This window comes from Canis lupus, chromosome 1 (assembly GCF_011100685.1).
Source record: "Canis lupus familiaris isolate Mischka breed German Shepherd chromosome 1, alternate assembly UU_Cfam_GSD_1.0, whole genome shotgun sequence".
Lineage (NCBI taxonomy): Eukaryota > Metazoa > Chordata > Mammalia > Carnivora > Canidae > Canis > Canis lupus.
Window position 1 is genome coordinate 107791541 of NC_049222.1, and position 27320 is coordinate 107818860.

Here is a 27320-nt window from a genome sequence, read left to right on the forward strand (position 1 = left end):
CCGCCCCCCCTCCGGTCCCTCCCACTTTTCCCAAACAAAGCTCCCGGGCAACTTTCTCCCTCGCAGCGCCCCGCCCGCCCGCGGCTCCCCAGCCCCAGGCCGGGAGGTAGGAAGGCGCCGGCGGGAGTCGGGGATCCAGCTTTGGGGTGTGTGAGTTGGGGTGGGAAGCTACGCGTTCTGAGTTGCGGTGTTGGTGGGACCGTCTCTGAATTGCTTGCCGCCCTCTTTTTGCCCGGGGGCCCGAGTTTACGCTTGCGACCGAGTCTTAGCGAGGTGTTTGGAACTTTCGCCGGAGTTGGGTGTCTGGTGATGGGTCTGAGTTTGGGATTGTGCACTCGCGAGTGGGTGAGGGCTGGGGACTTTCGCGGGTGTGTCTGGGGTGTGTGAGTGTGTGCGGCGGTGTGGGTTTGAGGTGAGAAAGGACCCTGTGCGTGTTTCTGACGGAGTTGGTTTCTCTGTGTCATTTGTGGACGCCTGGTCCTCCTAATGGAGAAAGGAGGCCACCGGGGTGGCCTAGGGCTCGCTACAGTGCTTTCTGGATCTTCAATCTTGCTTCTTCGGAAGTTTGGGGCCTGGGGCGGGAAATTTGTGGGGACCTTTCTTACCCGGCTCCTCCGTCCCTTTGTCTGGCCACATGGGGGAGAGCTGGGCTGGGATTTTGGCCTACGAGGGTCCTGAACGCCTCGGCGCCACTGGGCTCGGCCTGGGGTCTTTGTCTGGACCTGGGCTCCAGGGTCTGAGGGAGGAGGGGGATGGGAGCCTGGACTCTGGGGTCCTGGGAAAGCTGTGGGAGACGTGGAGCCGCCTGGGAGGCGGGATCTGACTGTATTGGAAAAAGTTTTCCCCTGTTCCTGGCCTCCGGAAAGTCACTGGGAACTTGAGTTGGATCCGAGCCCACGGCGCAGGGGGAGGGGAGCGAAGGGGCGGGGCCGACGGCCAGAGGGGGAGGCGCCCTCGCCAGCCAGCCCCTCCCCTGATGGGGGTTGTGGGAAACTGGGGGAGGGGACGCCTGGGCCCTTTGTTCTGGCTCTCCTGATGTCAGGGCGCCCCTGACCCTCCGTTTGTGGTTCTGTGGGTCTTTCCTGGTCTGGGCTTGAGTTTCTGCTCTGAGTCTCTGTTCCTCCTCTTTCTGGATTTCTGTCCCTTTCTCTCTGGGTCTCTGTCCCCCTCTCTCTGGACACCCCCCCCCCCCACCGCAGTCCTCCTAGGGTCTGGGCCCCTCCTCCTTCTTTTCTAGCAGCTGCTGTTCACATCCTAGCACCTGTTCTTGGGGTGGGACTGAGAAGATCTCATCCACACACCCCCTTCCCTGCAACTAGGCCCCGACTCCTGTCTTCTTTAAACCAGTAATTCATACCCAAAGAAAGGTTTGGGCCTCATGGGCCCTAGGCATGATTCTGGGGTCTTCAAGATTTCACCACAACCCAGGCTCACCTGGAAACATAGAGGACACTTTCACCCTAAGCCGCCCCCAGAAATCCAGCCCGCTCCTGCAGGACCTAGGAGCCTTGGCCCCCAGCATCCTGTTTCCCTCTGATCCAGAAATCCAGCACCCCCACTCCTCCCTCAGACCCAGCAATCTGAACTCCCAGCCCCCACGCCCTGAAGTCTCTCCGGGGGCAGAGGTGGAGGGGTTGGGGAATCTTGCTGAGCTCTGTGTTCCTCCAGGCCCAAATGGGGGAACCCCGGGCTGGGGCCCCCCTGGACGATGGCAGTGGCTGGACGGGAAGTGAGGAAGGAAGTGAGGAGGGCACCGGCGGCAGCGAGGGGGCTGGGGGAGATGGGGGTCCAGACGCAGAAGGTGTGTGGAGCCCAGACATCGAGCAGAGCTTCCAGGAGGCCCTGGCCATCTACCCGCCATGTGGCCGGCGGAAAATCATCCTGTCTGATGAAGGCAAGATGTATGGTGAGTCTGCCCCTCTCTTTGGCCCTGCCCCCCACTGATTAGGACTCAGTAGGAGCCGGCATCGCAATTGGCATAGATGAGGAAACTGAGGCATGGAAGGGTTAAGAGGTTTGCCTAAGGTCACAGAACTGGTGGAGCTGGGATTTGAACCCAGGCGGTCGGGCTCCTCTCCCGTAGAGCTGAGGAGATCTGCAGCCCAGTGGCTTGCAGACCTCTGGCAAGCGTTGCTTCTCTCTTCCCCCCTGGTGTCCTGTGTGTTGGGGAGTCCCGCAAACCTCTGATTCTGTCCCATCTTTGACTCTTCAGGTCGGAATGAACTGATTGCCCGCTACATCAAGCTGAGAACAGGGAAGACCCGGACTCGCAAACAGGTCTCAGGACTGACTTGTGGGGCTCTCTGTGGGGCAGGCTTGTCTTCTCGGGGCCATCCTGGTATGGGCGTGCTCAGGTTCAAGGAGGATCTGGTTCTGTCTTGTTGGCACCTCTGAGAGTATGCTCTCCTGTGCCTGTTTTGGTCTGGATCTCTGACCAGTTGTGTTAGAATCAGAGAGTAAGATAGAGAGACTGAAAGACCCAAAGACAGAAGGCGATGAAGGGTAAGGAGACCCGGATTTGCTGAGTCTGGGGAAGATCGGTAGTGTTACTGAGAAGAGACTAGCCTCTGTGGACACATGTCTGTTGGCATGTGCCTGGGATAGCTAGCATGTTCTATGTGTTTGTCGTCTTTTACGTTCCGGGAGTTCTGGGGGCCACCTGGAGGGTGGGATGGGAGAGGAGATTCAAGGGGTGAGTAGCTGTGGCCTGAATCTGCTTCTCTGTCACTTCCCCCCAGGTCTCTAGTCACATCCAGGTTCTGGCTCGAAGGAAATCAAGGGAGATCCAGTCCAAGCTCAAGGTAGGGACCAGGGCAGACACCCAGAGAGAGGGGGACAGAGACCCAGAAAGATGGGGACAGAGACCCAGAGAGATGGGGACAGAGACCCAGAGAGAGGAGGACAGAGACCCAGAGAGAGGGGGACAGAGATCCAGAGAGAGGGGGACAGAGACCCAGAAAGAAGGGGACAGAGACCCAGAGAGGGGGACAGAGATCCAGAGAGAGGGGGACAGAGACCCAGAGGAGAGGTCAACAGAAATCCAGAGTAAGGGGGACAGGAAGACCCAGAGTGGGTATCGAGAACCAGAGATGGGGCCAGAGTCCCACGGAGAGGTAGGCAGAATGAGGAAGTAGAGATCCGAGGTGAAGGGTTACTGGCCTGACAATCGGGTGAGGAAGAGATTCTTAGAGAGAGGGGGCCAGAGATGCAGCTCAGGACAGGCAAGAAGGTTTGGGTGTCGGGCCTCTCCTCTGGCTACTGCTGTCTTCCCTCCCTCCCTCTCCTCCTCCTCCTCTTCCTCCCCCTGGTGTCCTTCCTTCCCCCTCTTGTGCCAGGAGGCTCTCCTCTTCATCTCTTTCTGGTTCATTTCCCCATCTTTCAGCCTCTGCCTGCCCTGCCTGTCATTTCCATGTCCAGAAATCCTCATTTTGTTTGAAAATGTTCACATCCTTTTTTCTTCATCCATTGGATTTCTGGTTCCCTCTTGGCCTGAGACCCTCATTTTCTTCTCCTCTGGGTGTGGGTCTTTTCTGCCTCTTCCTTTGGATTTGGGAACTATGACTTCCTGTTCCTTTTATTTTTTCTTTCTTTTTTGGTACCCAGAAGCCTCCCCCTGCTTTATCTCCAGGTCTAACAAACCTTCACTTCTGGTCTTTTCTGGACCTTATGGTCCTGTCTCTGTCCTGTCTGGGCTAGGACATGTTCAGTGCCTGCCTATTCATCCCCTCTGGGCCTGAACTTCCCACTTCCTGTTACCTACATATCCGGAAATCTTCCCTTCCAGCTCTTTTTTGACCTAGAAACCCTGATACTGTATACTGTCTTTTATTCTGGGTATAGGAACCCCTTTTGCCCTCTTGGTCTGGGCCCCTCCACTAACTGTTCCTTATCCATCCTTGCTCGCCCTACCTCCCTTTTTTTCAGCTCAGGGTGGTGGAATTGTAGGGGTTGGGAGGGCAGGAAGGTGAGAATCCAGGCCTCACTTCCTAAGTCATGTTTTTTTTCCTCCCTTGGCACCCTCCCCCACCCCCACGGGCAGGCCTTGAATGTGGTAAGTCCCCCTGCCCATCCTCCCACCCGCTCCTTTACCCCAGAAATTCCTGAGGGGGCCAGGAGGGGCAGGGAGGCTATAGAAAGAAGGATGTGTGCCCTCCCCCAAACCTTTGCTTGACTCCCCAGCTCTGCATCTCCCCATGCTTGCCTTCCCTGGCGTCGATGTACCCCTGCTGTGTCGACTGGGATTCCCCGTTAACACAGACCCCTGACTTCTCCTTTTCCAGGACCAGGTCTCCAAGGACAAGGCTTTCCAGACCATGGCCACCATGTCGTCAGCCCAGCTCATCTCAGCACCTTCCCTGCAGGCCAAACTGGGTCCTGCTGGTCCCCAGGTGGCTGAGTGATCATGGGGCTTACACCTGGAGGGGTGGGGCTGTGGTTTTGACAGGGCATTGACTGATGTGCCCCCTTCTTTGTCTCTTTTCCAGGCTTCTGAGCTTTTCCAGTTTTGGTCAGGGGGCTCTGGCCCCCCCTGGAATGTTCCAGAGTGAGTACTTCCTGTTCTGGCTCAGCACCCCCACATCCCCCGTTCCCTCTGCACAGACCTTTCTTACCCCACTTTCTAGCTCCCAGCTTCCTCATGGACATGGATTCTGCAGCTCTCTGGATTTGAATCCCAGAGAGGAGGCTGGGGTGAGGGTCTGGAGAGAAAGATGAGGCCCGAGCTGGGATACTGAGGGGGGGTGGTGGGAAGCAGGGATGAGAGAGTCAAGAGACAGTGCCTCATGGGCTGAGAAGGAGTGAGGAGGTAAGGGCAGGGCCCAGGGTCTGTGGTGACTGGGGTTGGTGGCAGTCCAGAGACAGGTGACCTTGGGGAGGAGCAGGTTTAGGGGAAGAAAGGAGTTCAGTGTGGGACTGGATGAATGTGCGGGAGCTAGGAGGATGTCCATGGGGATGATGGCATCCCTGTGAGATTGGCTGGGCTCCAGAAGCTCACGGAAAGGCTTGTTCTCATCCCGTAGAGGTGTTCTTGGGCCTGCGGGGAGGTCAGGTATCTTCTTTCAGGGTCAAAAGGAAGAAAATGGGTCCCTGAGGTGCATGGGAATGTCCATTTCAGCTCTGAGAGAATCCTGAGGGTCACAGAATGTGTTTGCTGCCTAGAAATATAGAAACAGGCTCCAGAGACTCATAGGAAGGGCAGTTTTCAGTCCAGAGAGGAGCTAGTGGATCCAGGCGGGGTGTTGGTAGGGCAGTGTGGCCACAGGACAGTGAGGAGTGGTGTTGAGGGTGTTGCCAGAGAGAGTGAGGTGATATGCTGTATCCAGGCTCCAGGGAGAGATGACATGTCCCTGGTGAGGTGCTGGGAGCCAGGAAAGGGTCAGAATAAATCCTCCCTGCAGGTTTGCAGGGAGAGGGTTGAGCTGGAAGGAGAGTGGTTCCACACTGAGGTCCCACCTTTAGGGGAGCTGATAGTCAAATAGGGGAGACGGATGTTAAATCATCACCTGTCTAAACACAAAATTGAAGAGTATGTGAAGAGTATGTGAAGAGTATGTGGTGTGAAGAACTGCAACAGGTTCTGGGTTGAAGGAGAGAGTTCTGGGGGTTTCTGTGAGGAGGTAATGTTGAAAGCAGAATAGAACTTAGCCAGGTAAAGAATGGGGGTTGGGAATATTTTAGGCAGTGAAAACAGCATGTGCCAAGGCCCTGAGGTAGGAAAATTTGGTGAGTTCCAGGAAATGAGAGAAGGTATTCTGGCACTGGCCAGTCAGTTGAATGTTTAGTGAGCACTTATTAAGTGCCTGGTACTCTGCTTAGTCGGGACAAGGCATTAAACAAGTAAGCCTGGATCCCTGCCTTCATGGAGCTTCCATATTTGGAGCGGGGAGGAGACCGACAATAAACATGTAAACAAGCATTCACAAGAAAAGAATAAATGTGGAAAGTAAAACAAAATGTACGTGCCCTATTTAGACAGAGGTTAAGGGGGTCCCTGGATGGCTCGGTGGTTGAGCACCTGCCTTTGGCCCAGGGCGTGATCCTGGAGTGCCAGGGATCGAGTCCCGCATCAGGCTCCCTGCAGGGAGCCTGCTTCTCCCTCTGCCTGTGTCTCTGCCTCTCTCTCTCTCTGTGTCTCTCATGAATAAATAAATAAAATCTTAAAAATAGAGGTTAAGAAAGGCCTGTCTGAGGAGGTGGTGTTTGGCCAGCAGCCCTGATAACAAGAAATCAAGTCAGGATAGGGTCCTGGAGTTTAGATTTCAGAATTGGGATGCTGAGTATTAGGGCAAGGCCCCTGGGAGTGGAGGTCTGAAGGTTCCTGGAGTTTGTGTCTTTCTAATTCTGGTTTTTTGACTCCTTTTTTTTTATTTTAAATTTTAATTTTTTAAAGACTTTATTTATTGATTTTTAAAGATTTGATTGTATTTTACCTTATTTTTATTTATGTATTTATTTGAGAGAGAGAGAGAGAGAAAGAATATCTTAGGCAGACTCGTCACTGAGCACTGTGTCTGATGTGGGGCTTGATCCCATGACCCATGAAATCACAACGTGAGCCGAAATCAAGAGTTGGACGTTTAGCTGACTGAGCCACCTAGGTACCCCTTAAGATTTTATTTTTAGGGTGCTTGGGTGGCTCAGTCGGTTAAGTGTCTGCTTTCAGCTCAGGTCATGATCCCAGGGTCCTGGGATGGAGTCCCACATTCGGCTCCCTGCTCAAGAGGGAGTCTGCTTCTCCTTCCATCCTCCCCTGTGCTCGTGCTTGCTCTCTTTCTCTCTTTCTCTCAAATAAATAAATTAAATTTAAAAAGTCTTTTAAAAAAAGATTTTATTTTTAAGTAATCTCTACATCATTCCTGGGGCTCGAGCCCAGAAACCTGAGATCAAGACTCTCATGCTCTAGGGACTGAGCCAGCCAGGTACCCGTGGTCTTTTGACTCTTGACCTCTTCCTGACCTCTGACCCCAAATGTTATCTCCATGGCCTCTGACCTTTCAGTCTCAATTATCTCCTTAGCTACCCATAGGTGATTGGCCTCTTGAGCTGTGCTGTCCGATAGCGTGGTCACGGGCCACATGCCGTTACTGACTTTTAAGTCAGTTGAAATTAAAATAAAAATTTGGTCCCTTTGGCACTCTAGCCACATTCGTGCTCAATGGTCACGTGTCATGTGCTGAGTAGCAGCTTGTGGCCAGTGTCTACTGTACTGGGCAGGACAGATAATAAGACATGTCCATCATTGCAGGAAGCTGTGCTGCTTCCCCACCCTGAACTTGGGACTGATGTCCCATCTCTCCTGACCCTTGGTGACCATTCATCCTCCTCTTTCTCCACATTGCCTCTTTGTGTTCCACCCCCCACCTCTTGAGATCCTGTTGCTTTTCTCTTTCCGCCGTGTTGGTGAGAGGCACCAAAATACCATCAACACGACCACAGGCTTTGGAGTTGGGGAGTGGCTTGGATTTGAGCCCAGGCTCTGCTGTGTCCCAGCTCTGTGACTGTGTGAGGCTCAGTTTCCTCCTCCACAAAATGGGAAGAGTGGTAATTGCACTGAACCTCTGAGGCTGTGAGGATTTAATGAACTCTTGCACATTACGTGCTTGCATAGGGTTTGGCTTGTGGTGGCCCTTGGTAAACATTAGCTGGTACAGTTATCTTTCTACCTCACTGACCCCCAGCTTCCTTTCTCCCTTAGTGTGAAGCCATTCTCACAGACACCGTTCTTGTCACTGACCCCCCCATCTACTGACCTCCCAGGTAAGAGTCTGCTCTGCACCTTCCTCATCTCCCCTCTCTCCTCAACACCAACTGCCTTTCCTTCACCTTCCATGAATCAGGGCATGCATTTCTACAGAGGTCCAGATCTGAGGCAAGGCTTGTAGAAGATATGGGAAGATGAGTGATAGCATTTGGAGTGGTTAGGACCATAGCCTCTGAATTTAGACACACTGGGTTTGTGTTCTGCCATTTGCTATCCTAAAGGACACTGGGAAAGTATATCAATCAAGATTCTTTCAGCTGCAAGTGGCAGAAACTCAAAAGGAATTTATTGGTTTAGGTAACTGATGTTTCAAGAGTGGCTGGATGGCTTCAGGCATGGCTGGATCCAGGGGGCTCGATGGTAGTGTCAGATTTGCTTGGTTCTGCTTTCCCCTGTGGTGTGTGGTTCTAAGAACTCACATTGGTGAAAGAGTACCTTTAGGTTCCACAGATTCATCAATTTGCAGTGCTTTTGGCTGCAAGTAACAGAATGCCCAAATTAATAGTGCCTTAAATAATAAAGGCTTTAGTGATTTCACATGACAAAAGTCAGGAGGTGGGGTGCTCCTATACTGGCTCCTAGCAGCTCAGCATTATCGGGACTAGCATTTCTATAGGTCCCTTGGCCTCTTTCTTATTGTCCCAAGATGGCTGTTGTGATTCCAGGCATCATGTCTCAAGCAAGGACTTGGCCAGGGCCAAAAGCTTTGTCCTCCCAAAGTTCTGTCTTTTTCATTCAGGAAGAAACTCCTTCTCAGAAGCCCCTCAGCAGATTTTCCCTAACGTCTCATTGGCCAGGACTGTGTCACATGGCCATCTCTAGTTGCAAGGGAGGCTGGGAAAGTGAGTATTTAGCTTTTTTAGCTTCTAAGCGGAGGCAGGCAAGAGAGAAGAGTACTTGATGTATTTCACACATGTTAGCAATTTTTATTGTTCCTTTTTTTTCTCTCTCTAGGGTACGAGCCTCCCCAAGCCCTGTCACCCCCTGCCCTGCCCCCACCTGCCCCATCACCCCCAGCCTGGCAGGCTCGGGCCCTGGGCACTGCCCGGTTGCAGCTGGTGGAGTTCTCAGCCTTTGTGGAACCGCCCGATGCAGTTGATTCTGTGAGTGCAATTTTAGAAGAGTCCCTGTCGGGGCAGGGGCGATGCGGGGATTAGGTTTGAAATGTAAGGGTGATAGGAAGGGAAAGAATAAAGCAGTGGTTCTCAAGTTTAAGCTTGTATCAGAATAACATGGAGGGCTTGTTGAAACCTTCAAATTCTGATTCAGTAGATCTGGTGTGGGGCTTGAGAATTTGCATTTCTAACATTCTCCCAGGCAGTGTTGATGCTGCTGGTCTGGGGACCACGCTTTGAGAACTGCTAGCGTGGAGGAACTGGATGGTCCTGGGGTCACAGTTGGGAAGGTCAGAGAAACTCCCCAGGTCATTGCTTGTTAATTCAGCAGCCATTTTTGAGGGCCTACTGTGCCAGGCTTTGTGGTGGATACTGGGAACCTGGAAAAGCAGATCTTTTTTTTTTTTTTTTTTTTTTTTTTAAGATTTTATTTATTCATGAGAGATACAGAGAGAGAGAGGCAGAGACAGAGACACAGGCAAAGGGAGAAGCAGAGCCCCTATGGAGAGCCTGATGTGGGACTCCTTCCCAGAACCTCAGGATCACGACCTGAGCCAAAGACAGATGCTCAACCACTGAGCCACCCAGTGGCCCCTGGAAAAGCAGATCTTGTTTCTAGGCTTGAGCTTTTCCTGGTCTAGGATGAAGACAGATGTCATATTAGTCCCGGTGGGCTGATGACTGTTAGAAGAAATAATCCTAACCCTCAGGGAATGAACAAATGTTACTCATGTAATATTTCAGTGTAGGGGTTTAGTAGGACCCTTCCACACAGTGATTCCAGGAATTCAGGCTCCTTCCATTTTGTGGTTCTGACATTTTTCTAGAGCTTCAGAATCTGCTGCTGGGTTCCCTGCATCTGGCCAGCAGATGGTGGAATGGAGAGACTCAAGAAGTGTGCAGGAGTTTTTATGGGTCTGGCTTGGAAGTGGCAACTATCAGGTTTTGCTCACATCCCATTGGCCAGAATTTAGTCATGTGGCCATACCTAACTGCAAAGAACTCTGGGAAGTGTAGTTTAGCTGTGTGAAAAGGAATTGGGGAGTTTGTGAACGCCTAGCAGTCTCTGCCACAGCTACATAAACACCAATTGCTATGTATGGTGGTCTTATAAAACCCAACTTGAAACCCTCCCATCTCACTTGGAGCAAAGGTAGAGTCCTCTCAGTTACCCACAAGGCTCTGCATTATCTGACCCCCATTCCTGCTCTATCCTCACCTCCTGCCCTTATACTCTTGCCCACTGTGCTCTGGTCACACTGGACTCCATGCACTTTCTCAAGCGCACCAGGCCAACTCCTGCTTCAGGGCTTTTGTATCTGCTATTCTTGCCACCTGAAATATGTTTCCTTAGATACCACCACTGTCTCTTTCCATTCATTCAGGCTTTTGCTTATCTTTTCAGATTGTCTTTCCCAGACCAATTTATGGAAAATACCGGCTGCCGTCACTCTCAACCCCTTTACTATTGTTCTTTGGGATTTTTTTTCATAGCATTCATCACTCTGAAATTTATATTGCCCATGGATTGATTTTTAAAATACTCTATGAGAACTCCATGAGGCCAGGGACTTTGCCTTGTAGCCCTAGGACCCAGAATAGTGCCCGCACACAGTAGGTTTCTCAATAGAATGTCTATTGGACAATGAGTATGTGCTGGGATAGGGGAAGTTCAAGTTTTTGTGGGTGTACAGAAGAGTCATTTTGCCTGGGAAATTAGTGAAGGCTTCCCTGAGATGACAACGTTTGGGTTGGGCTTTGAGGGTCATATAGGAGTTTGCCATGCACAGAACTTTATGTTCCAGGTATAGAGATGAAAACAGCGTGAAGTTTTCAGGGAAACAAATAATTGAATAAGGTGGGAACTGATGAGGCTACAGATAGGTGGGCAGGTGCTAGCTCTGGAGGAGCTGGCATTGCCAACCTGAGGGATCCAGACTTTCTCCTGAGGGTGATGGGGAACTATAGAAAAGAGAGGTGAGGGATCCCTGGGTGGCGCAGCGGTTTGGCGCCTGCCTTTGGCCCAGGGCGCGATCCTGGAGACCCAGGATCGAATCCCACATCGGGCTCCCGGTGCATGGAGCCTGATTCTCCCTCTGCCTGTGTCTCTGCCTCTCTCTCTCTCTCTCTCTCTCTCTGTGACTATCATAAATAAATAAAAATAAATAAAAAAAAAAAAAAAAAAAAGAAAAGAGAGGTGATTGTGAATCATCTGATTGTGATCAAGTGAGGCTTCCAAGAAGAGTCAGATTTGCATAGACTTGGGCCTTGGAAGATGGAGGGAGGATATGTAATGAAAGAAAAGATGGGGAAGGTATGAGGATTTCAGAATATGGACAAGAAGTGATAAGAATGGGGACAGATAGGGAGTCTTGATGTGGGCTCTGTGGATTCCTTCCATCCATCCATCCATCCATCCATTGACTGAATATTTGGGAGCACCTATTCAGTACAGGACCAGGCTGAGGGGGTGTGGGCTATGTCCTGGGTACTCTGGGGAGCCACAGGAAGATTGTGAGCAGGAGAGGTCCACAGTTAGTGCTGGGGGTCTGTGAAGGATGACCTGGAGAGTAGAGATTGGAGGCTGGGAGGCCAGGGAGGAGGCTGGGTAGAGATGGAGAGGACAGGGCTGTGGGGATGGAGAGCAGGGGACAGGACTTGGGGACTATGGTGCTATGGGGCAGAAGGGAGTGGTGACAAGTGCTTGGGAGTCAGGCCCCATGTCTGGGTGGACAGTGTGAAACAGCTAGTGGGAATTGGGGGCAGTGAGTACCAGGGGTCCAGCCCATCTCCCACTCCTCACTCATGGCCCACCCTTCTCAGTACCAGAGGCACCTGTTTGTACACATCAGCCAGCACTGCCCCAGCCCTGGCGCCCCCCCCCTCGAGAGTGTGGACGTCCGGCAGATCTATGACAAGTTCCCAGAGAAAAAGGGTGGCCTTCGGGAGCTGTACGATCGCGGGCCCCCTCACGCCTTCTTCCTGGTCAAGTTCTGGGTGAGTTCAGCCACCAAAACAAAGTGCTCACAGATCATGTGACCTCCCATCTAAGGCCTGTGGCTCTAAGGGAGACCAGCTCCTCAGGGTCAGAGTGTCAGCACCCCCATGCAATAAGGAACACCAAGGAGTTTTACCCCAAGGCAGGATGGATAAGGAGCGGTACACATGTGGGGATAGGACTTGGACCTCCCCAGATCCCACTAGACTTTGCCACGACTAGTCATATATGGTGCGGATTGCCTTGCAATATTTCAGACTTCCCTGCGTCCCACCCAACCACATGAAGCCTTATTGCTAAGGAATAGTTCTCATCTCTTATCAAATAGAGGCATGGAATTTGGTCTCTGAAGAGAACATAGTGCCACCAGATCTTGTTGCTAGAGAAATGTCTGGCCTTGAGAAAGTGACTGAGGGACCTGGGAGGGGCTCTGTGAAAGCATTTATTTAACAATCATTTATTGAGCACCTACTGTATTACAGGCTCTATGCCAAGTGCCATGTATATAATTGTGAATAAGAGGATCCATCTTGGGTTTTTCTTAGGCCCATTTGATTGGGTGTCAACTACAGTGGCTGATGCTGTAGGAGTCCAATAAATGTTATGAATGTTTAGGGGGTGTTAACTCTTGTTAACCAGAGCTGTGGCATGATCTAGAGTCTGAGAAGGAAGGCTGCCGAGGGCTTGAAATTTATTGGCTCTGCTGGGCCCGTAGCAACCATGGTTATAAAGTGTTCGTTTTTTTCTTTTCTTTTTCTTTTTTTTTTTTTTTTAAGATTTTATTTATTAATGAGAGACACAGAGATAGGCAGAGAAATAGGCAGAGGGAGAAGCAGGCTCCCTACGGGGGACTTGATCCCAGGACCCCAGGATCACTACCTAAGCCAAAGGCAGACGCTTAACCCCTTCAGGCCCCTTTCCTTGGGAGTAGCCACTTGCCTTAGCAACCAGGTTCGTGAAAAGAGAAGAAAGTTGAATTCTAGGGCCCCTTTGTTGGGGGAGGGTTGTTACTGGAGAGAGAGGTCAGGACCACTTTAGGGAGCCAGCCTTCTCCAGTACTTATGGAAGAATGAGTGTTTTCCAGAAACAGGCCCATGGAGAGGTGGAGAGGAGAAAGACAGGTGGGCAATAGCAGGGCTATGGGGGAACCAGGCCATGGATCAGAGTTCCCACTTTAGAGGAGTCCCCACTATTTATAAGGAATGCCCTCTCCAACCTACCTGTGCCTCCCCATTTCCCAGGCGGACCTCAACTGGGGCCCGAGTGGCGAGGAGGTAGGGACCAGTGGCAGCAGCGGTGGCTTCTATGGAGTGAGCAGCCAGTACGAGAGCCTGGAGCACATGACCCTCACCTGTTCCTCCAAGGTCTGCTCCTTTGGCAAGCAGGTGGTGGAGAAGGTGGAGGTGAGGCTGGAGGGGTGGAGCTCTGGGCAGGTGAGCGCCCAGCCAGCTGCCACTTTGGGGGTGCAGACTAAAGGATGAAAGCCACAAGGGCTCCTGCACTTAGGTGTCTGTGTGGTGGGGTGGGGAGTGTTCTATCCTTTTTGGCGGTTTAATTAATGCATGGGCTGAGAGCTGATATTGAATTCCAGTCACATGTCGGGGTTATTTTGAGGGTTCAAAGGTAATGTGTGGTACATAGATTTATAGTCACCAAAATGGGCAAGGAGGTTCAAGGGTCACACTTAGGGATTGCTCAGAGCTTGAGGGGTCTTGAACTCAGAGGTTGTATAGAGTTTGGAGATCTAGTGGAGGGGTCTTTCGAGGGTGTGAGGGTATCTGAGGGCCTGGAGGTCAGAGCAGTTCAGAGGTCTTTGAGGGTTCAGAGCACAGTTTTGAGAGGCTGGAGGGGTTCCTGGTTTGTAGGCTCAGGGATCCCAAGTTGCATATCCATGGGTGCAGGTCTCTCTGCTCACCAGGGATGAGGCCACGGGGGATGATGGCAGTGGGGAGTGGGTGTGGCATCAGAGAGGGACAGAGTGCCTGGGGCAACCCTTGTGTCTCAGTCACTGTCCTCCCCACTCTGCATATCCCCTCCCGGTTCAGACGGAGCGTGCCCAGCTGGAGGACGGGAGGTTTGTGTACCGCCTGCTGCGCTCACCCATGTGTGAGTACCTGGTGAATTTCTTGCACAAACTGCGACAGCTGCCTGAGCGCTATATGATGAACAGCGTCCTGGAGAACTTCACCATCCTCCAGGTGAGGCACTGGGGGCCGAGCAGGGCAGCTGAAGTGGTGGGAAGTGCCCACGACATCCTCTCAGCCCTGGGACCCTTTCACCTGGGAAACTGACACAGGGGGAGCCCACAATTGAGCCTTTGCTTAGGGGACCCCTTTGCCCAAGGAACTGATATGGTGGGGAATCCACAGCACTCTCATTTAGGGGGATCCTCCCCTCAGTGGGGAAACTGATTTGGAGGACATCCCATGGTGGATCCTCAGTTTAAGGGACCCCCCCCTCATAGGGAACCTAACCTTAGCCCAGGGAACATGATATGGTGGGATCCCCTTTAACTTTGGTTAACTTCGAAGATTTTATTTATTTATTTGAGAAAGAGAGAGAGAGCTGGAGGGAGAGGGAGAAACAATCTATAGTAGACTCTGCACTGAGCAGAGCCTGCCTGATGTGGGGCTCGATCTCACGACCCTGAGATCATGACCTGAACCGAAACCAAGAGTTGGGACGCTTAACCGACTAAGCCACCAGGTGCCCCTACTTTGGTTAACTTTGATCTGCCATCTGATGTGAGGCCCCTCACTGCCAACACTCAAATGGGGAAACAGATATGCTTGGTGTTGCCTCTACCTAGGGAATGTGATATGGTGGGGACCTCTTTCCCAGGTATTCCATGGGCACCCTGCTCCCCCTTTTTTTTGCATAAGCCCTTTCTCTTGGCCTCCTTGGCAGGTGGTGACAAACAGAGACACCCAGGAGCTGCTGCTCTGCACCGCCTACGTCTTTGAGGTCTCCACCAGTGAGCGAGGGGCCCAGCACCACATTTACCGTCTGGTCAGGGACTGAAAGGGGACCCCAAAAGTGGCACACTCCCCCCCCCCCCCCCGGAATACCCACCTCCCAGGAAGGACCTCCAGCTTTCTTCGTGCTTGTTTGGGGAGGGGGCTGCTCCGTGTTAGAGGGGACCTTAAAGCTGGGTGGTGAGTTGAAAAGATGGATCCTGATATTGGGACCTCACAGTGGTGTCTGAAAGGACAGATCACTCCAGAGCATCAGGGACTGGGGACAGGAATGAGACAACCCCGAGGTACAGCACTGGTTTCTCAGTCTCTAACAGGCACCCCACCCCCCAACTTGGTTCTGGATGTTTTGGAGGGCCTTAGATATGTCGGTTTGTCCCTCTGTTTTTCAGCAATCCCCTCCCCCTTTCCCAACCTGCCTCTCCTTACCACCCCCACCACCACCCTGTGATCAAATATTGAAGGTTAACCCTTTGTGCAGGAGCAGAGCCAGGTGGGCCCTGGAAATATTTTTTTTTAATATAACAAGAGATATTTATAAGTGGGTATTAGGGTCGTGACTTTCTCTCAGCAGGGCAAGCAGTGGGGTGAGGCTTTTAAATCTCACCCTCTCCTCAATAAGACGTGGGCTATAATACTGTGTTGCCTCCCCTCACCCGCAAAGTGTGTTGGTTTGTGTTTTGACAGAGGATAAAACTATTTTACCAAAACGCAGGGGATTTATTTGGGGTTTGGGCGAAAAATAATCCTGTGGGAGGTGGTAAGCCAACAGATGAGTCAAGGAAATGAGGTATCTTTGGGGGCAGGAAGCTGGTGGCCGGAAGCCCCAGGTCCCGCGGGAGAGGTGACAGCAGCTGGGCAGGCAGATATCTGGGTCCCCGGGGAAATGAGGAGGTAGAGGACTCAATGGCTGGGGCGAACTGGGGATTGAACAAATATTTACAGACCACAGGGAAGCCCCTAGGGCACTTGAAGGGGCGGGGCCTAGCGGTACCGAGCAAGCCGGTCGTAGACTTGGTCCATGTTTCTGCACAGGAATATCGAGAGCGTCATGAAGCTGAGCTATAGAGAAAGGAGACCTGGTCAGAGAGGTCCACGGGGTGCCGGCGAGGGGGATGGGGGTAGGGATGGTGGGGGTCCGGAGAGGAGAATAAAAGAGATGGCGCTGGGGTAGGGGGAAGAAAATTCAGCGCGGAGACTTGGATGGTGTGGGGTCGTAGGAGGGGCGGAGAAGGGTGGTGCTAGAGGGGGAGCTCCGCCAGGTTGTGAAAGATGGCATCAGGGATGGGAATTTGGGGCCTTGGTAGCATGCTACCAAAGTTGCGGGGGAGTAGGGATGATGGAAAGATGGGAATAGTGTGGGGTAGGGGGTATCCAGCTGCGTCTAGCGCAGTCTTAGAGCCTGGGAAGGAGTGAGACCCAGAGCTAGCTCAGGGTACTTTATTCCGGAGGCTCTTATGTCTCCCCCTCTGCCTCGGTCGCTAATTCCGCCTCGACCTCCACCTCCGCGCCCGCGCTTCCGGTCTCAGGTTGTTCCTCGTCTTGATCCCAAAGCGGCCAGGGCCCCAGGGCCATGGGCAGCTTGCCCTGTGGGGACTTGTCCCCCCAGTTGGGACAGGCATCAGCCATGCCCCAGCCACCCCACAGACCGCCGCTACGCCCGCTGCTGCTCAGCACACCACAGCGCCCGCCGCCGCCATCAGCACTCGGGCCAGGCCCGGGGCTCGAACCACAGGCGCCCGGCACCTGCAGCTGGCGTTCCCGGCGGAGCGCCCTGCGCAGTAGTAGCAGGCTCAGCCCTGCCACACTCACCTGCAGGGAAAGGGGACGCGTGTTGTGGCTAAAGGCGGGGGGACTACCCCAAGGAGGGCCAATGGGAGCTTCGCAAGGGCGGGCGGGAACGCCTACTTCCTGCGTGCAACCAATCAACACGCAGAGGGATAGGTCGGCCTCGTGCCGGTGGAGAGGCAGGAGAGCCTGGATTGGCTGACGCTCTGTCACGCAGGCACCACCTTTCCCGGAGAATGGGAGGACGCGCAGTTTGGGGCGGGGCAATCCAGGGATTGTAGGGCCGGTCGCGAGTGGGGGCGGGACCAAATTACCTCAAGTAGACCGACGCCCAGACAAATGCCCACTATGGAGATGAGGTTGTTGTGCAACCACTTCTGGAGGTTTTGCGCGCAGCCCTGGGGGTGTGGGGGGAAAGGTTAAAAGTACAGTTCTTTGTGGGATTCGCCCTCAAACCTGTGCCCACTGTTCTCAGTCCAGCCCTCAACTACTCTTTCAGGCACCGCCCTGGATCCCTAGTGAGTAGGGTTTTCTAGTCTCTCCACCTCACTCGGTCCCAGCCTCCTTTCACTCAGGCCTTTTTTAGGTCGGGTCTCTACGAACGACACCCCTCCAGATGTACGCTTTCTCGCAGCCCCACCCCGTGGACCCAGCCCACGCCCTGTGGCTCCGCCTCTTGGAGGAAGCACGCCTCTACCCAGGCCCTGCCCCCTTGCAGGCCCCGCCCCTTTCCAGAGGTCTCCAAACCCTCCCCACCTCGCTGTAGATATTGCTGTTTGCGGGAACCCCGCAAAGGTCTGTGCTGTGGCGGGGCCGCGCCTGTGGTCCGAGCCGGCTGAACTGGGGGAAGGAGAGCTTCTCGAAGATTGCGGAGTCGTTGGTCGCCGATGAATTATAGCAGGAGCAGGGCACGCGATGCACGTCCGACGCGTTGCTGCTGAGGCTGGGGATACCGAACCAGTCCCGGGGAGAGTTCCAGCCGCAGCAGCGCAGCTAGAAGAAGCACGGGAGTCAGAGGGGCGGGGGCTCGGTGATATGTATGAGGTCGTGCTGGGGAGCAGAGGGCCAAGTATTGGGCGCAGGCCGCGGGGGACGGCGGGCTAGGCTTGGGGACCTTAGGGGAACTTGGGGTTGGGAGAGACGAATCGCGGGCAACCTGCGGCTGTGGGAGGAGCTGCAGAATCACGCTGCGGACCGAAGACTGGGTGGGCAGTGCATTTCAGCCTCAGGCAGGGGACATGCAGCTGGGAGGGCAGGGCCACGTGAATGACCGGGGAGTGGAGTCTCACGTGGGCCGGGGCCCGTGGGGACCAGAGTCACTAAGGATTAGAGGGTGGGGTCACGCTAGGGCCTTGGGGCTGAGGACGGAGTCTCGTCGGGACGGAAAGCGGAGCCTCTCCAGGATCTGGAGTCGGTTATGTTATTTTCTGTTGGCGAGGCCACGTTGTGCTGGCCGGAGGTGGGGTGGGTGGGGCAAGGTTACCTCGGGGTCCGGGAGCTGAGAGCCCCCAGCTTCGTCGGGGCACAGCCTGCCGGGCAGGGGGCGGAGCTACGCCTGAGTCCCAGAGCTGGTGGGAGGGATTCGCGCCCCCGCAAGTGGGTACCGCACGCACCTGAAACTGCACGTAGTCCCAGCTCTCCTCCGCGGCCGACTCCTCCGGTCGCGAGTGGTAGTTTTGGATCGTCTCCATCACGATGTCCTTCACCCTCCGCTCCAGCTAAGAGGCCAAGAGTGAGGCTGGATCCCCACCCGCTTCCCCACCCCCATTTGCCCCTACCCACTCCAGGCACTCCCGGGCTTTCTCAGTCCCAAGGGGTCCCTGAGCGGCCTTAAGTAGCTCTCGATTTCTCGCTGAATGGCTACCTATGTCTCTGTTCCTCAAAATCTCTGCCTGGTTTTATCACCTGTCTTTCAATTCCGCCCCCGCTCTCTCCCAGGCTCTCTCATTAGGTCTCTCTTTTGGAGTCTCCTTTTTCTCTGCCTATTTTTTCTGTCTTTTTTCCCCCCTGTTAGTTTCCATTTGGATCTCTGTCTCTCGTGCTATGTCTGTCTTCTTCGTATGTGTTGTGGTCTTCCTTTGACTCTCCTTGTCCCTATCTTCCTCTGTATCTGTGTTGCTGTGTCTCTCCATCTTCCTCTGCCTGTCACTATTATTTCTCTTTGTCCATGTCAGCTCGTGTCTGCGTTTCTTTCTTCTTCTTCTTCTTTTTTTTTTAGATTTTCATTTTTTAAAAAGATTTTATTTATTTATTCATGAGAGACACGCACAGAGAGAGAGAGGCAGAGACACAAGAAGAGGGAGAAGCTGGCTCCTCACAGGGAGCCCAACGTGGGACTTGATCCAGAGATTCCGGGATCATGCCCCGATAGAAGGCCGATGCTCAACCACTGAGCCACCCAGGTGTCCCTTTTTTTTAGATTTTTAAAAATTTATTTATTCATGAGAGACACAGAAACAGAGGCAAAGACATAGGCAGAGGAAGAAGCAGGCTCCCTGCGGGGAGCCTGATAGGGGACTCCATCCCAGGACCCCGGGATCAGGCCCTGAGCCAAAGGCATAAGCTCAACCACTGAGCCACCCAGGTGCCCTGACTTTGTTTCTTTCTCTGCACCTCCCCCCAATAAATTTTGGGGAAGTGTGGGGAGGGGAAGCCAAGCTCACCCGCATCCGCTGAGTGGAGATGAGTATTCCAAGGGTGATCTGTGTGGCAAACAGGAGCAGCAGTACCCCAAAATACTGGGGGACAGAGTGGAGAGGTCAAGTTGAGCCCCCTCCCAGGGTGCAGAGGCTGCCAGGGTTCTACTTGAGGGGAGATGTGGGCAGGACACTCACCAGCCCCAGGAGGCAGCGGAGCTCCTTCAGAGCCCCCACACAGCCCAGGAGGGCAAGGCCCATAGTGAGAATTCCTGAGATCGCCAGGGCCTTGGACCAGATCTGCAGGGGTATGAAGGACAAACCTGGGGAAGGTGAGAGGCAGTGACATTGGGCTCGGTGCACACAGCTCAGGGGAGCCCCCTTCTCCACCCGCACAGCCACTCAACTGGGGATCAGTATTGGGGGAGGTTCTTTCTCTGGGTGTCTGTCCCTGCCACATGTTCCTCTCTGTTCCTCTCTTTCTGGGATTCTCTCTCTTCCTCTCTCTGGGACTCTGTCCCTCCGGGTCTCTAGCTCCCCCACCGCCCTCTCTAGGTCTTTGTTTTCTCTCTGGATCTCTCTTGATTTCTCCCTGGTCACGGTTTCTCCCTCTTGTTCTTTCGGTCTCTCTTTTCTCCTTCAGCTCCTCCTCGCCCCCTATAGTTTCAGCTCCATTACTTGATCTGTGGCATTGGAGCAGTCACAAAAACCTCCCTGAGGGCAATCGGAGGATATCTATTCCCTAGGGTTATTTTAAGAGACACATGGGAGGCATGTGTTTGACGCAGTGCTCAACACAGGGCAAACACTCATTAAATACCATTATTCCATTATTACTTTCCTATTATTAGTCTTATATCTGTTCTACTTCCTTGCTGTGTGACATCCAGTAAGTGACATCCCCTCTCTGAACCTCAAGAGAGTGGAAAGTTTGTGGGAGGACCTGATAAGCATCAGCACAAGATCTACAGCATCAGCACAAGATCTACAGCGCACCGGAGGAAGTGCCAGAGAAATGGTTATTACCATTTTTATTATCATCCCTACACACAACTCAATTGCCAGAGGAAGACCCTGAGGCTAAGAGCAGTGGCAACCTGTGAAGCAGAGCCTGGGACCCTGGGAGCCCGGGGAAGTCACTCAGGGGCAGGCCGGGTCACACTTGGTCCAGGAGGCCCTCCCTGATGGCCCCGGCCCCCTCACCTACAAAGGACACGAAGCTGGTCTTGTCAATGAGTATCCAGATGCCAAAGCAGAAAATAAGGCTGCCTAGGACCTGGTGGGAGGAGATGGGAATATGGAGGTGGGCAAGGGGGTGGTGGGGGATATGTCCGGTTGGGTGGCTGCAGCACGGGTTGGGGGCTGGGCTGGGCAGCCATGTGGCAACTCACGAAGAAGAAGAGGTTGAAAACGAAGAGGAGGTACTTGATGAGGCTGAGGCAGCTGTCCTGGGCCGACATCTTCGCCTAGAGGGGTGAGTAGCCAGTGGGAGGGACAGAAGAGAAGAGGTGTTGGTCCCGGAGGAGACAAGCAGAAAGACAGAGACTGTGAGAGAGAGGGAGAAAGGAAGAACCCAGAGAAAGAGGAAGTTCTAGGGCTGGAGCCCCACCCCCTCCCTCTAGAGGCAAGGTGGCTTTCTTGTCTGTCTCTGCCACCCCCCTTCACCCCCATCTCCCCAGTCTCCCCCCGTCTCCCCCACCTGCCCCACTGGGACACACACCAGTACCTGTGGGGCCTTGGAATTTGTGGGCACCAAGGACATGCTGGGTAGTCCCTCCCAGATCTCCATGGCTCAGGCTGGGGGACCCACAAGGACTCCTGATCTCGTACCCACCTACTGTGGGCACCAGGACCCCAGGCCAGCCCTGGGCAGCAGCCGACCTCACAGACACTCTGACCTCACTGCCTGCTCAGCTCTGCCATCTCTGCATCCCTCTCTGTCCCCCTCTTCTCAGCCCTCAGTTTCCTTTCCTCCCTTCTCTGAGTCTTTGTCCCCTTCTTTCTGGTCTCTGTCCACCTCCCTTCCCTGACTCCCAAACCCTCTACATCTATCTCCTCCTCTGGGGTTCTGGCCCCTTCTCTCTGCATGCCATTCCTTTCTCTGTTTATGCCTCACCCCGCACCTCGTCATGGCCCCTCTCTCAGAGTCTGTATCCTGTTCCTGGCAACCAGTGTAGACCGCGGTGCTCCCATATGCCAGGGCAGGGGCTGGGCACCTGGGGGAAGTGAAAGTGCTGCAGTGCCCCAATGGGAAGGTCCCTGGGAGTAAGGGGGGTGGCGGGGCAGTGCCAAAATATGCATAGAGGAAGCTGAGCCTCAAGCAGTACTTCCTGCATCTGCGCTGGGGCCCCAAGAAGTGGAGGCTGGGGAGGAGTCAGGATTGACCCCGGGGCCTTGGCAGTTAGATCCAGATCTGCAGTGTTTGGTTGTCTCCAGACTGGAGCTGCACACCCAGCAGCCTCTGAAGTCTCCCCTGTTGTCCCATGGTCTCCACTCTCATCAAATCAGAGTTCCACGTTTGGGGGTGTTCCTATCATCCTGACATCCACCCTGGCCCTGGAAAACCAAAGCCTCTTAGAGACCCAGAACCCCCTCTTTCTGAGAGCTCTCATCCATCGTTATTTTTTTTTTAAGTCTCCAAATGCAATTTGTTTTCTCATTAATGTCATCAAAAATCAGTTCATATTAATAGTATTCTGACTTTTGGCTCTGAACTTTCTTTTTCTCTTTCCAATGTTATTGAGGAATAATTGACAATTATAATTGTATATATTTCAAGTGTATGATATGATGATTTGATGTACATATACATTGTGGAAAGATTACCAAGCTCAAGATAAACACGTTCATCATGGGACATAGTTAACATTTTACTTTTATTTTTATTTTTATTTTTTTTGTCGCGAGAATCCATAATAGATATTCTCAGCAACTTTCTGGTACACAATACTGAATTATTAATTATAGTTGCCATGCTGTACATTAGATCCTCAGAATGTATTCTTCTTTTAACTGAAAGTCTGTGGCCTTTGACCCACATCTCCACATCCACTCCCCATCCCCTGATAGCAACCATTCTACTGTTTCTATGAAACTGGCTTTTTTTGTTTTTAAGATTCCATATTTATTTATTTAAGATTTTATTTATCTATTTGAGAGAGACAGAGATAGAGAGAGCAGGAGCAGGGAGGAGAGGGAGAAACAGGCTCCCCACTGAGCAGAGAGCCTAACTTGGGGCTTGATCCCAGGACCTCAGGATCCTGACCTGAGCCAAGGGCAGATGCTTAATGGACTGAGTCACCCAGGCGCCCCTAAGATATCATCTTTCTTTTCTTTTCTTTCTTTTCTTTTCTTTTCTTTTCTTTTTTCTTTTCTTTTCTTTTTTCTTTCTTTTCTTTCCTTTCTTTTTTTTTAAGATTTATTTATTCATGATAGACAGGCAGAGACACAGGAGGACGGAGAAGCAGGCTCCATGCCGGGAGCCCGACATGGGACTCGATCCCAGGACTCCAGGATCGCGCCCTGGACCAAAGGCAGGCGCCAAACCGCTGAGCCACCCAGGGATCCCCTCTTTCTTTTTCTTTTCTTTTAATTTAATTTAATTTAATTTAATTTAATTTAATTTAATTAATTTATTTATTTTTAAGATTTTTATTTATTTATTCATGAGAACACAGAGAGAGGGGAGAGAGAGAGAGAGAGACAGGCAGAGGGAGAAGCAGGCTCCATGCAGGGAGCCCAACGCGGGACTCGATCCGGGGTCCCCAGGATCACGACCCGGGCCGAAGGCGGCGCCAAACCGCTGAGCCACCCAGGGATCCCCTTCCTTCCTTCCTTCCTTCCTTCCTTCCTTCCTTCCTTCCTTCCTTCCTTCCTTCCTTCCTTCCTTCCTTCCTTCCTTCTCTTTCATTTTTAAATTTTATTTACTTTTTCATAAGAGACACACAGTGAGAGGCAGAGACATAGGCAGATGGAGAAGCAGGCTTCCTGAGGGGAGCCTGATGCGGGACTCAATCTCAGGACCCTGGGGTCATACCCCGAGCCAAAAGCAGATGCTCAACCATTGAGCCACCCTGGTGCCCAAGATTCCACATTTAAATGATACTGCGCAGTATTTATCTTTCTGTGGCTGGTTAATTTCACTTAGCAGAATGCCCTCCAGTTTCCTCCGTGTTGCAAAGGCGAGGATTTCCTTCTTTATCACAGCTGAATAATATTCCTCTGTGTGTGTGTGTGTGTGTGTGTGTGTGTGTGTGTGTGTGTCTCACTTTTTTTTTTTTAATCCATTCATTTGTTAAAGGACAGTTGGGGGGGATCCCTGGGTGGCTCAGCAGTTTAGCGCCTGCCTTCCGCCCAGGGCTGATCCTGGAGTCCCGGGATCGAGTCTTGCGTTGAACTCCCTGCATGGAGCCTGCTTCTCTCTCTGCTTGTGTCTCTGCCTCTCTGTCTCTCTATCATGAATAAATAAATAAAATCTTTTTTTTTTTTTTAAAAAAGGACAGTTGGACCCTCAATATCTTGGTAATGATGAATAATGCTGCAATAAACATGAATGTTTATCTGCATATGCAGATAGCTCTTTGCAAAATTAATTTCCTTTGGATATGTACCCATGAATGGGATTGCTCGATCATGTAGTAGTTCTATTTTTAGTTTTTTGTTTTTTTTTAATTTTTTATTTATTTATGATAGTCACAGAGAGAGAGAGAGAGAGAGAGGCAGAGACATAGGCAGAGGGAGAAACAGGCTCCATGCACCGGGAGTCTGACGTGGGACTCGATTCCGGGTCTCCAGGATCGCGCCCTGGGCCAAAGGCAGGCGCTAAACCGCTGCGCCACCCAGGGATCCCCCTATTTTTAGTTTTTTGAGGATGTTTTCCACAGTAGCTTTACCAGTGTATATTCCACAATTGTGCACAATGAGTCTCTTTTTCTCCGTATCCTCAGGAATATTTGATACCTCTTATCTTTTTTAATAACAGCCATCCTAACAGGTGTGTGGTGATATTTCACTGAAGTTTCAGTTTGCATTTTCCTGATAATGATGTTCAGCACCTTTTCTTTTTTCTCTTCTTTTTTTTAAAAGATTTTATTTATTCATTCATGACAGACACAGAGAGAGAAAGAGGGAGAGACACAGGCAGAGGGAGAAGCAGGGAGCCCAATGCGGTACTCGATCCCGGGACCCCGGGACTCCAGGATCATGTCCTGGGCCGAAGGCAGGTGCAAAACCGCTGAGCCACCCAGGGATCTAACTGTTCAGCACCTTTTCATGTATCTATTGGCCATTTGTATGTCTTCTTCAAAAAAATGTCTATTCAAGTCTTTTGCACATTTAAAAAATATTTATTTGAGAGAGACAGAGAGAGAGAGAGAGAGAGGGAGAACAGAGGTTGAAGGACAAGCAGACTCTGTGCTGAGCATGAAGCCTGTTGCAGGGCTCGATCTTACAACCCTGAGATCATGACCTGAGCTGAAATCAAAAGCCAGACACTTAACCACCTGAGCCACCTAGGAGTCCCAAACCTGCCCCTTTTATTTTTTTAATTTTAAAAAGATTTTATTTATTTATTCACAAGAGACACACATAGAGAGAGGCTGAGACATAGACAGAGGGAGGAGAAGAGGCTCCATGCAGGGAGCCTGATGCAGGACTTGAGCCCAGGACTCCAGGGTCAAGCCCTGAGCCGAATGCATATGCTCAATCACTGAGACACCTAGCATTCCACACTTGCCTCTTTTATTTTTTATTTATTTATATATTTTTTTCACTTGCCTCTTTTAAAGTTAAGTCTTCTGAGGATCCAAATAAACCCCAAATTTATTTATTTATTTATCTCTCTCTCTTTCTTTCTAAAGAGTTTATTTATTTATTTGAGGAGAGAGCATGTATGAACAGGGGTGGGGAGGCAAAAGGAGGGGGAGAAGCAGACTCCCCACTGAGCAGGGAGCCCCATGTGGGGTTCAATCCCAGGACCCTGGGATCATGACCTGAGCTGAAGGCAGATGCTTAACTGACTGAGCCGCCCAGGTGCCCTTAAACCCTAAATTCCTTATGTTTTCTGAACTAAGGCCAAATTGTTAGCCATAGTCCAACAGTTTCTTAAAATAACTTGTGACTGCATAATTCCAATCTTTGCCTCTTCTTTAACCTGGCATTCTCTTCTCTGTCTCTTCTCCTGTGTGTCTTTTACGGTTTAGGACACTTATCATTAAATTTAGGGCTCACTCAGATAATGCAGGTTGATTTCATCTTCAGATCCTTAATTATATGTGAACTACCCTTTTTTCCAAATAAGGTCACATTCACAGATTCCAGGACATGGACATATCTTTTTTTTTTTTTTTTAATTCCAGTAGAGTTAACATACAATGTTATATTAGTTTCAGGTGTACAATATAGTGATTTGACAATTGTATACATTACTCATTGCTCATCATAAGTGTACTCTTATTCCTTTTCACCTATTTCACTCATCCTCCCACATATCTACCCTCTGATAACTATCAGTTTGTTCTCTATAGATAAGAGTCTGCTTTTAGGGTTGTCTCTTTTTCTTTGTTCATTTGTTTCTTAAATTCTACATATGAAAAAAAAATTCTACATATGAGTGAAATCATATGGTATTTGTCTCTCTGATTTATTTCACTTGCTCTAGATCCACCCATGTTGTTGCAAATGGCAACATTTCATTTTTTAAAAGATTTTATTTATTTATTCATGAGAGACAGAGAGAGAGAGAGAGAGAGAGGCAGAGACATAGGCAGAGGGAGAAGCAGGCTCCATGCAGGGAGCCCAACCTGGGACTTGATCCCGGGACTCCAGGATCCCGCCATGAGCCGAAGGCAGATGCTTAACCGCCGAGCCACCCAGATGTCCCAACATTTCATTCTTTTTTTATGGCTGGGTAATATTCCATTATATATCCCACCTTTATCCATTCATCTATTGATGGACACTTGCGCTGATTCCATTATTTGGTTATTGTAAATAATGCTGCAATAAATATAGTGGTGCATGTATCTGTTTGAATTAGTGTTTCAGTATTCTTTGGGTAAATACCTAGTAGTAGAATTACTGGATCATATATATATGTGTTCATATATATATATATATTTTTTTTTTTTGAGGAATCTCCATACTGTTTTCCACAGTGGCTGCACCAGTTTGCATTCTCAGTAACAGTGCATGAGGGCTCCTTTTCTCCATCCACATCCTCATCAACACTTGTTTCTTATGTTTTTGATTTTAGCCATTCTGACAGGTGTGAAGTGATATCTCATTGTGGTTTTGATTTGCATTTCCCTGATGATTAGTGATGTTGAGCATCTTTTCATGTGTCTGTTGGCCATCTGTATGTCTTTTTTGGAGAAATATCTGTTCATGTCTTCTACCCATTTTTAAATTGGATTTTCTTTTTGGTGTTGAGTTGTATAAGTTCTTTATGTATTTTGGATACTAACACTTTATTGGATACTTCACTTGCAAATATCTCCTACCATTCAGTAGATTGTCTTTTAGTTTTGTTAATTGTTTCCTTTGCTGTGCAGAAGCTTTTTATTTTGATGTAGTACCAATAGTTTATTTTTGATTTTGTTTCCCTTGCCTCACGAGACATATCTAGAAAAATGTTGCTATGGCCAATGCCAGAGAAATTACTGCTTGTGCTCTTTTCTATGATTTTTATGGTTTCAGAACTCACATTTAGTTTTTTTTTTTTAGTAAAGCAATAGAGGTTTATTAAGCAGAGATACAGAGAAAACTCTTAAAAGTGAGAGGGGTCCCAAAAGGGTTGCCCACATTTAGGTCTTTAATCCATTTTCAGTTTATTTTGGTGTATGATATGAGAAAGCAGTCTAGTTTTTTCAACAGAACTTGTCTTTTTCCCACTGCATATTCTTGCTTCCTTTGTCAGAGATTAATTGACCATATAATCATGGGTTTATTTCTGGGCTATCCTTTTTTTTTAAAGATTTATTTATTTAAAGATTTACATTATTTATTTATTTATTTGAGAGAGCGAGTGAGCGAGTGAGCACATGCACAAGT

At 50.9% G+C, this 27320-nt stretch overlaps 2 protein-coding genes and 1 non-coding gene across 8 annotated transcripts; 2 read left to right on the plus strand and 1 right to left on the minus strand.

The window, feature by feature from the left end:
* Nucleotides 1-15557, plus strand: TEAD2 (TEA domain transcription factor 2). Of its 4 annotated transcripts, none has more exons than XM_038528249.1 (13): nucleotides 1-106; nucleotides 1669-1906; nucleotides 2213-2277; nucleotides 2739-2801; nucleotides 4040-4051; nucleotides 4281-4388; nucleotides 4485-4543; nucleotides 7694-7755; nucleotides 8714-8862; nucleotides 11698-11871; nucleotides 13114-13275; nucleotides 13918-14070; nucleotides 14780-15557. In XM_038528249.1, exons 2-13 carry the CDS (start codon nucleotides 1675-1677, stop codon nucleotides 14891-14893), a joined length of 1353 nt encoding a protein of 450 aa, XP_038384177.1. In that variant the 5' UTR covers nucleotides 1-106; nucleotides 1669-1674; the 3' UTR covers nucleotides 14894-15557. The 4 variants fall into 4 exon arrangements, with proteins under 4 accessions (XP_038384177.1, XP_038384180.1, XP_038384179.1 ...); XM_038528252.1 differs by having other exon boundaries at nucleotides 13114-13236; XM_038528250.1 differs by having other exon boundaries at nucleotides 27-146.
* MIR8890 (microRNA mir-8890) lies at nucleotides 6547-6681 on the plus strand. Its single transcript, NR_128855.1, has one exon. It is a non-coding gene; the product is annotated as a microRNA mir-8890 (primary transcript).
* CD37 (CD37 molecule) lies at nucleotides 15547-21547 on the minus strand. Of its 3 annotated transcripts, none has more exons than XM_038528255.1 (9): nucleotides 21395-21547; nucleotides 20663-20737; nucleotides 20475-20547; nucleotides 19470-19594; nucleotides 19299-19373; nucleotides 18249-18353; nucleotides 17392-17628; nucleotides 16950-17033; nucleotides 15547-15909 (listed from the first exon to the last, which is right to left on the minus strand). In XM_038528255.1, exons 2-9 carry the CDS (start codon nucleotides 20729-20731, stop codon nucleotides 15832-15834), a joined length of 846 nt encoding a protein of 281 aa, XP_038384183.1. In that variant the 5' UTR covers nucleotides 20732-20737; nucleotides 21395-21547; the 3' UTR covers nucleotides 15547-15831. The 3 variants fall into 3 exon arrangements, with proteins under 3 accessions (XP_038384183.1, XP_038384182.1, XP_038384181.1); XM_038528254.1 differs by having other exon boundaries at nucleotides 21388-21522; XM_038528253.1 differs by lacking the exon at nucleotides 21395-21547 and adding an exon at nucleotides 20998-21356.
* Between the last annotated feature and the right edge of the window lie 5773 nt (nucleotides 21548-27320).

Bases quoted from the DNA above. Each gene is read 5' to 3' on its own strand.
- CD37 (XM_038528253.1), bottom strand. From the start codon at position 21,060: ATGGAGATCTGGGAGGGACTACCCAGCATGTCCTTGGTGCCCACAAAT. The intron at 19,595-20,474 runs GTGAGGGGGCCG...CACCTTCCCCAG, and splicing joins CAGCTTCGTGTCCTTTGTAG to GTTTGTCCTTCATACCCCTG. The intron at 17,629-18,248 runs GTGCGTGCGGTA...TGCTTCTTCTAG, and splicing joins GGGACTACGTGCAGTTTCAG to CTGCGCTGCTGCGGCTGGAA.
- TEAD2 (XM_038528249.1), top strand. From the start codon at position 1,675: ATGGGGGAACCCCGGGCTGGGGCCCCCCTGGACGATGGCAGTGGCTGG. The intron at 2,278-2,738 runs GTCTCAGGACTG...ACTTCCCCCCAG, and splicing joins AGACCCGGACTCGCAAACAG to GTCTCTAGTCACATCCAGGT. The intron at 8,863-11,697 runs GTGAGTGCAATT...CACCCTTCTCAG, and splicing joins CGCCCGATGCAGTTGATTCT to TACCAGAGGCACCTGTTTGT.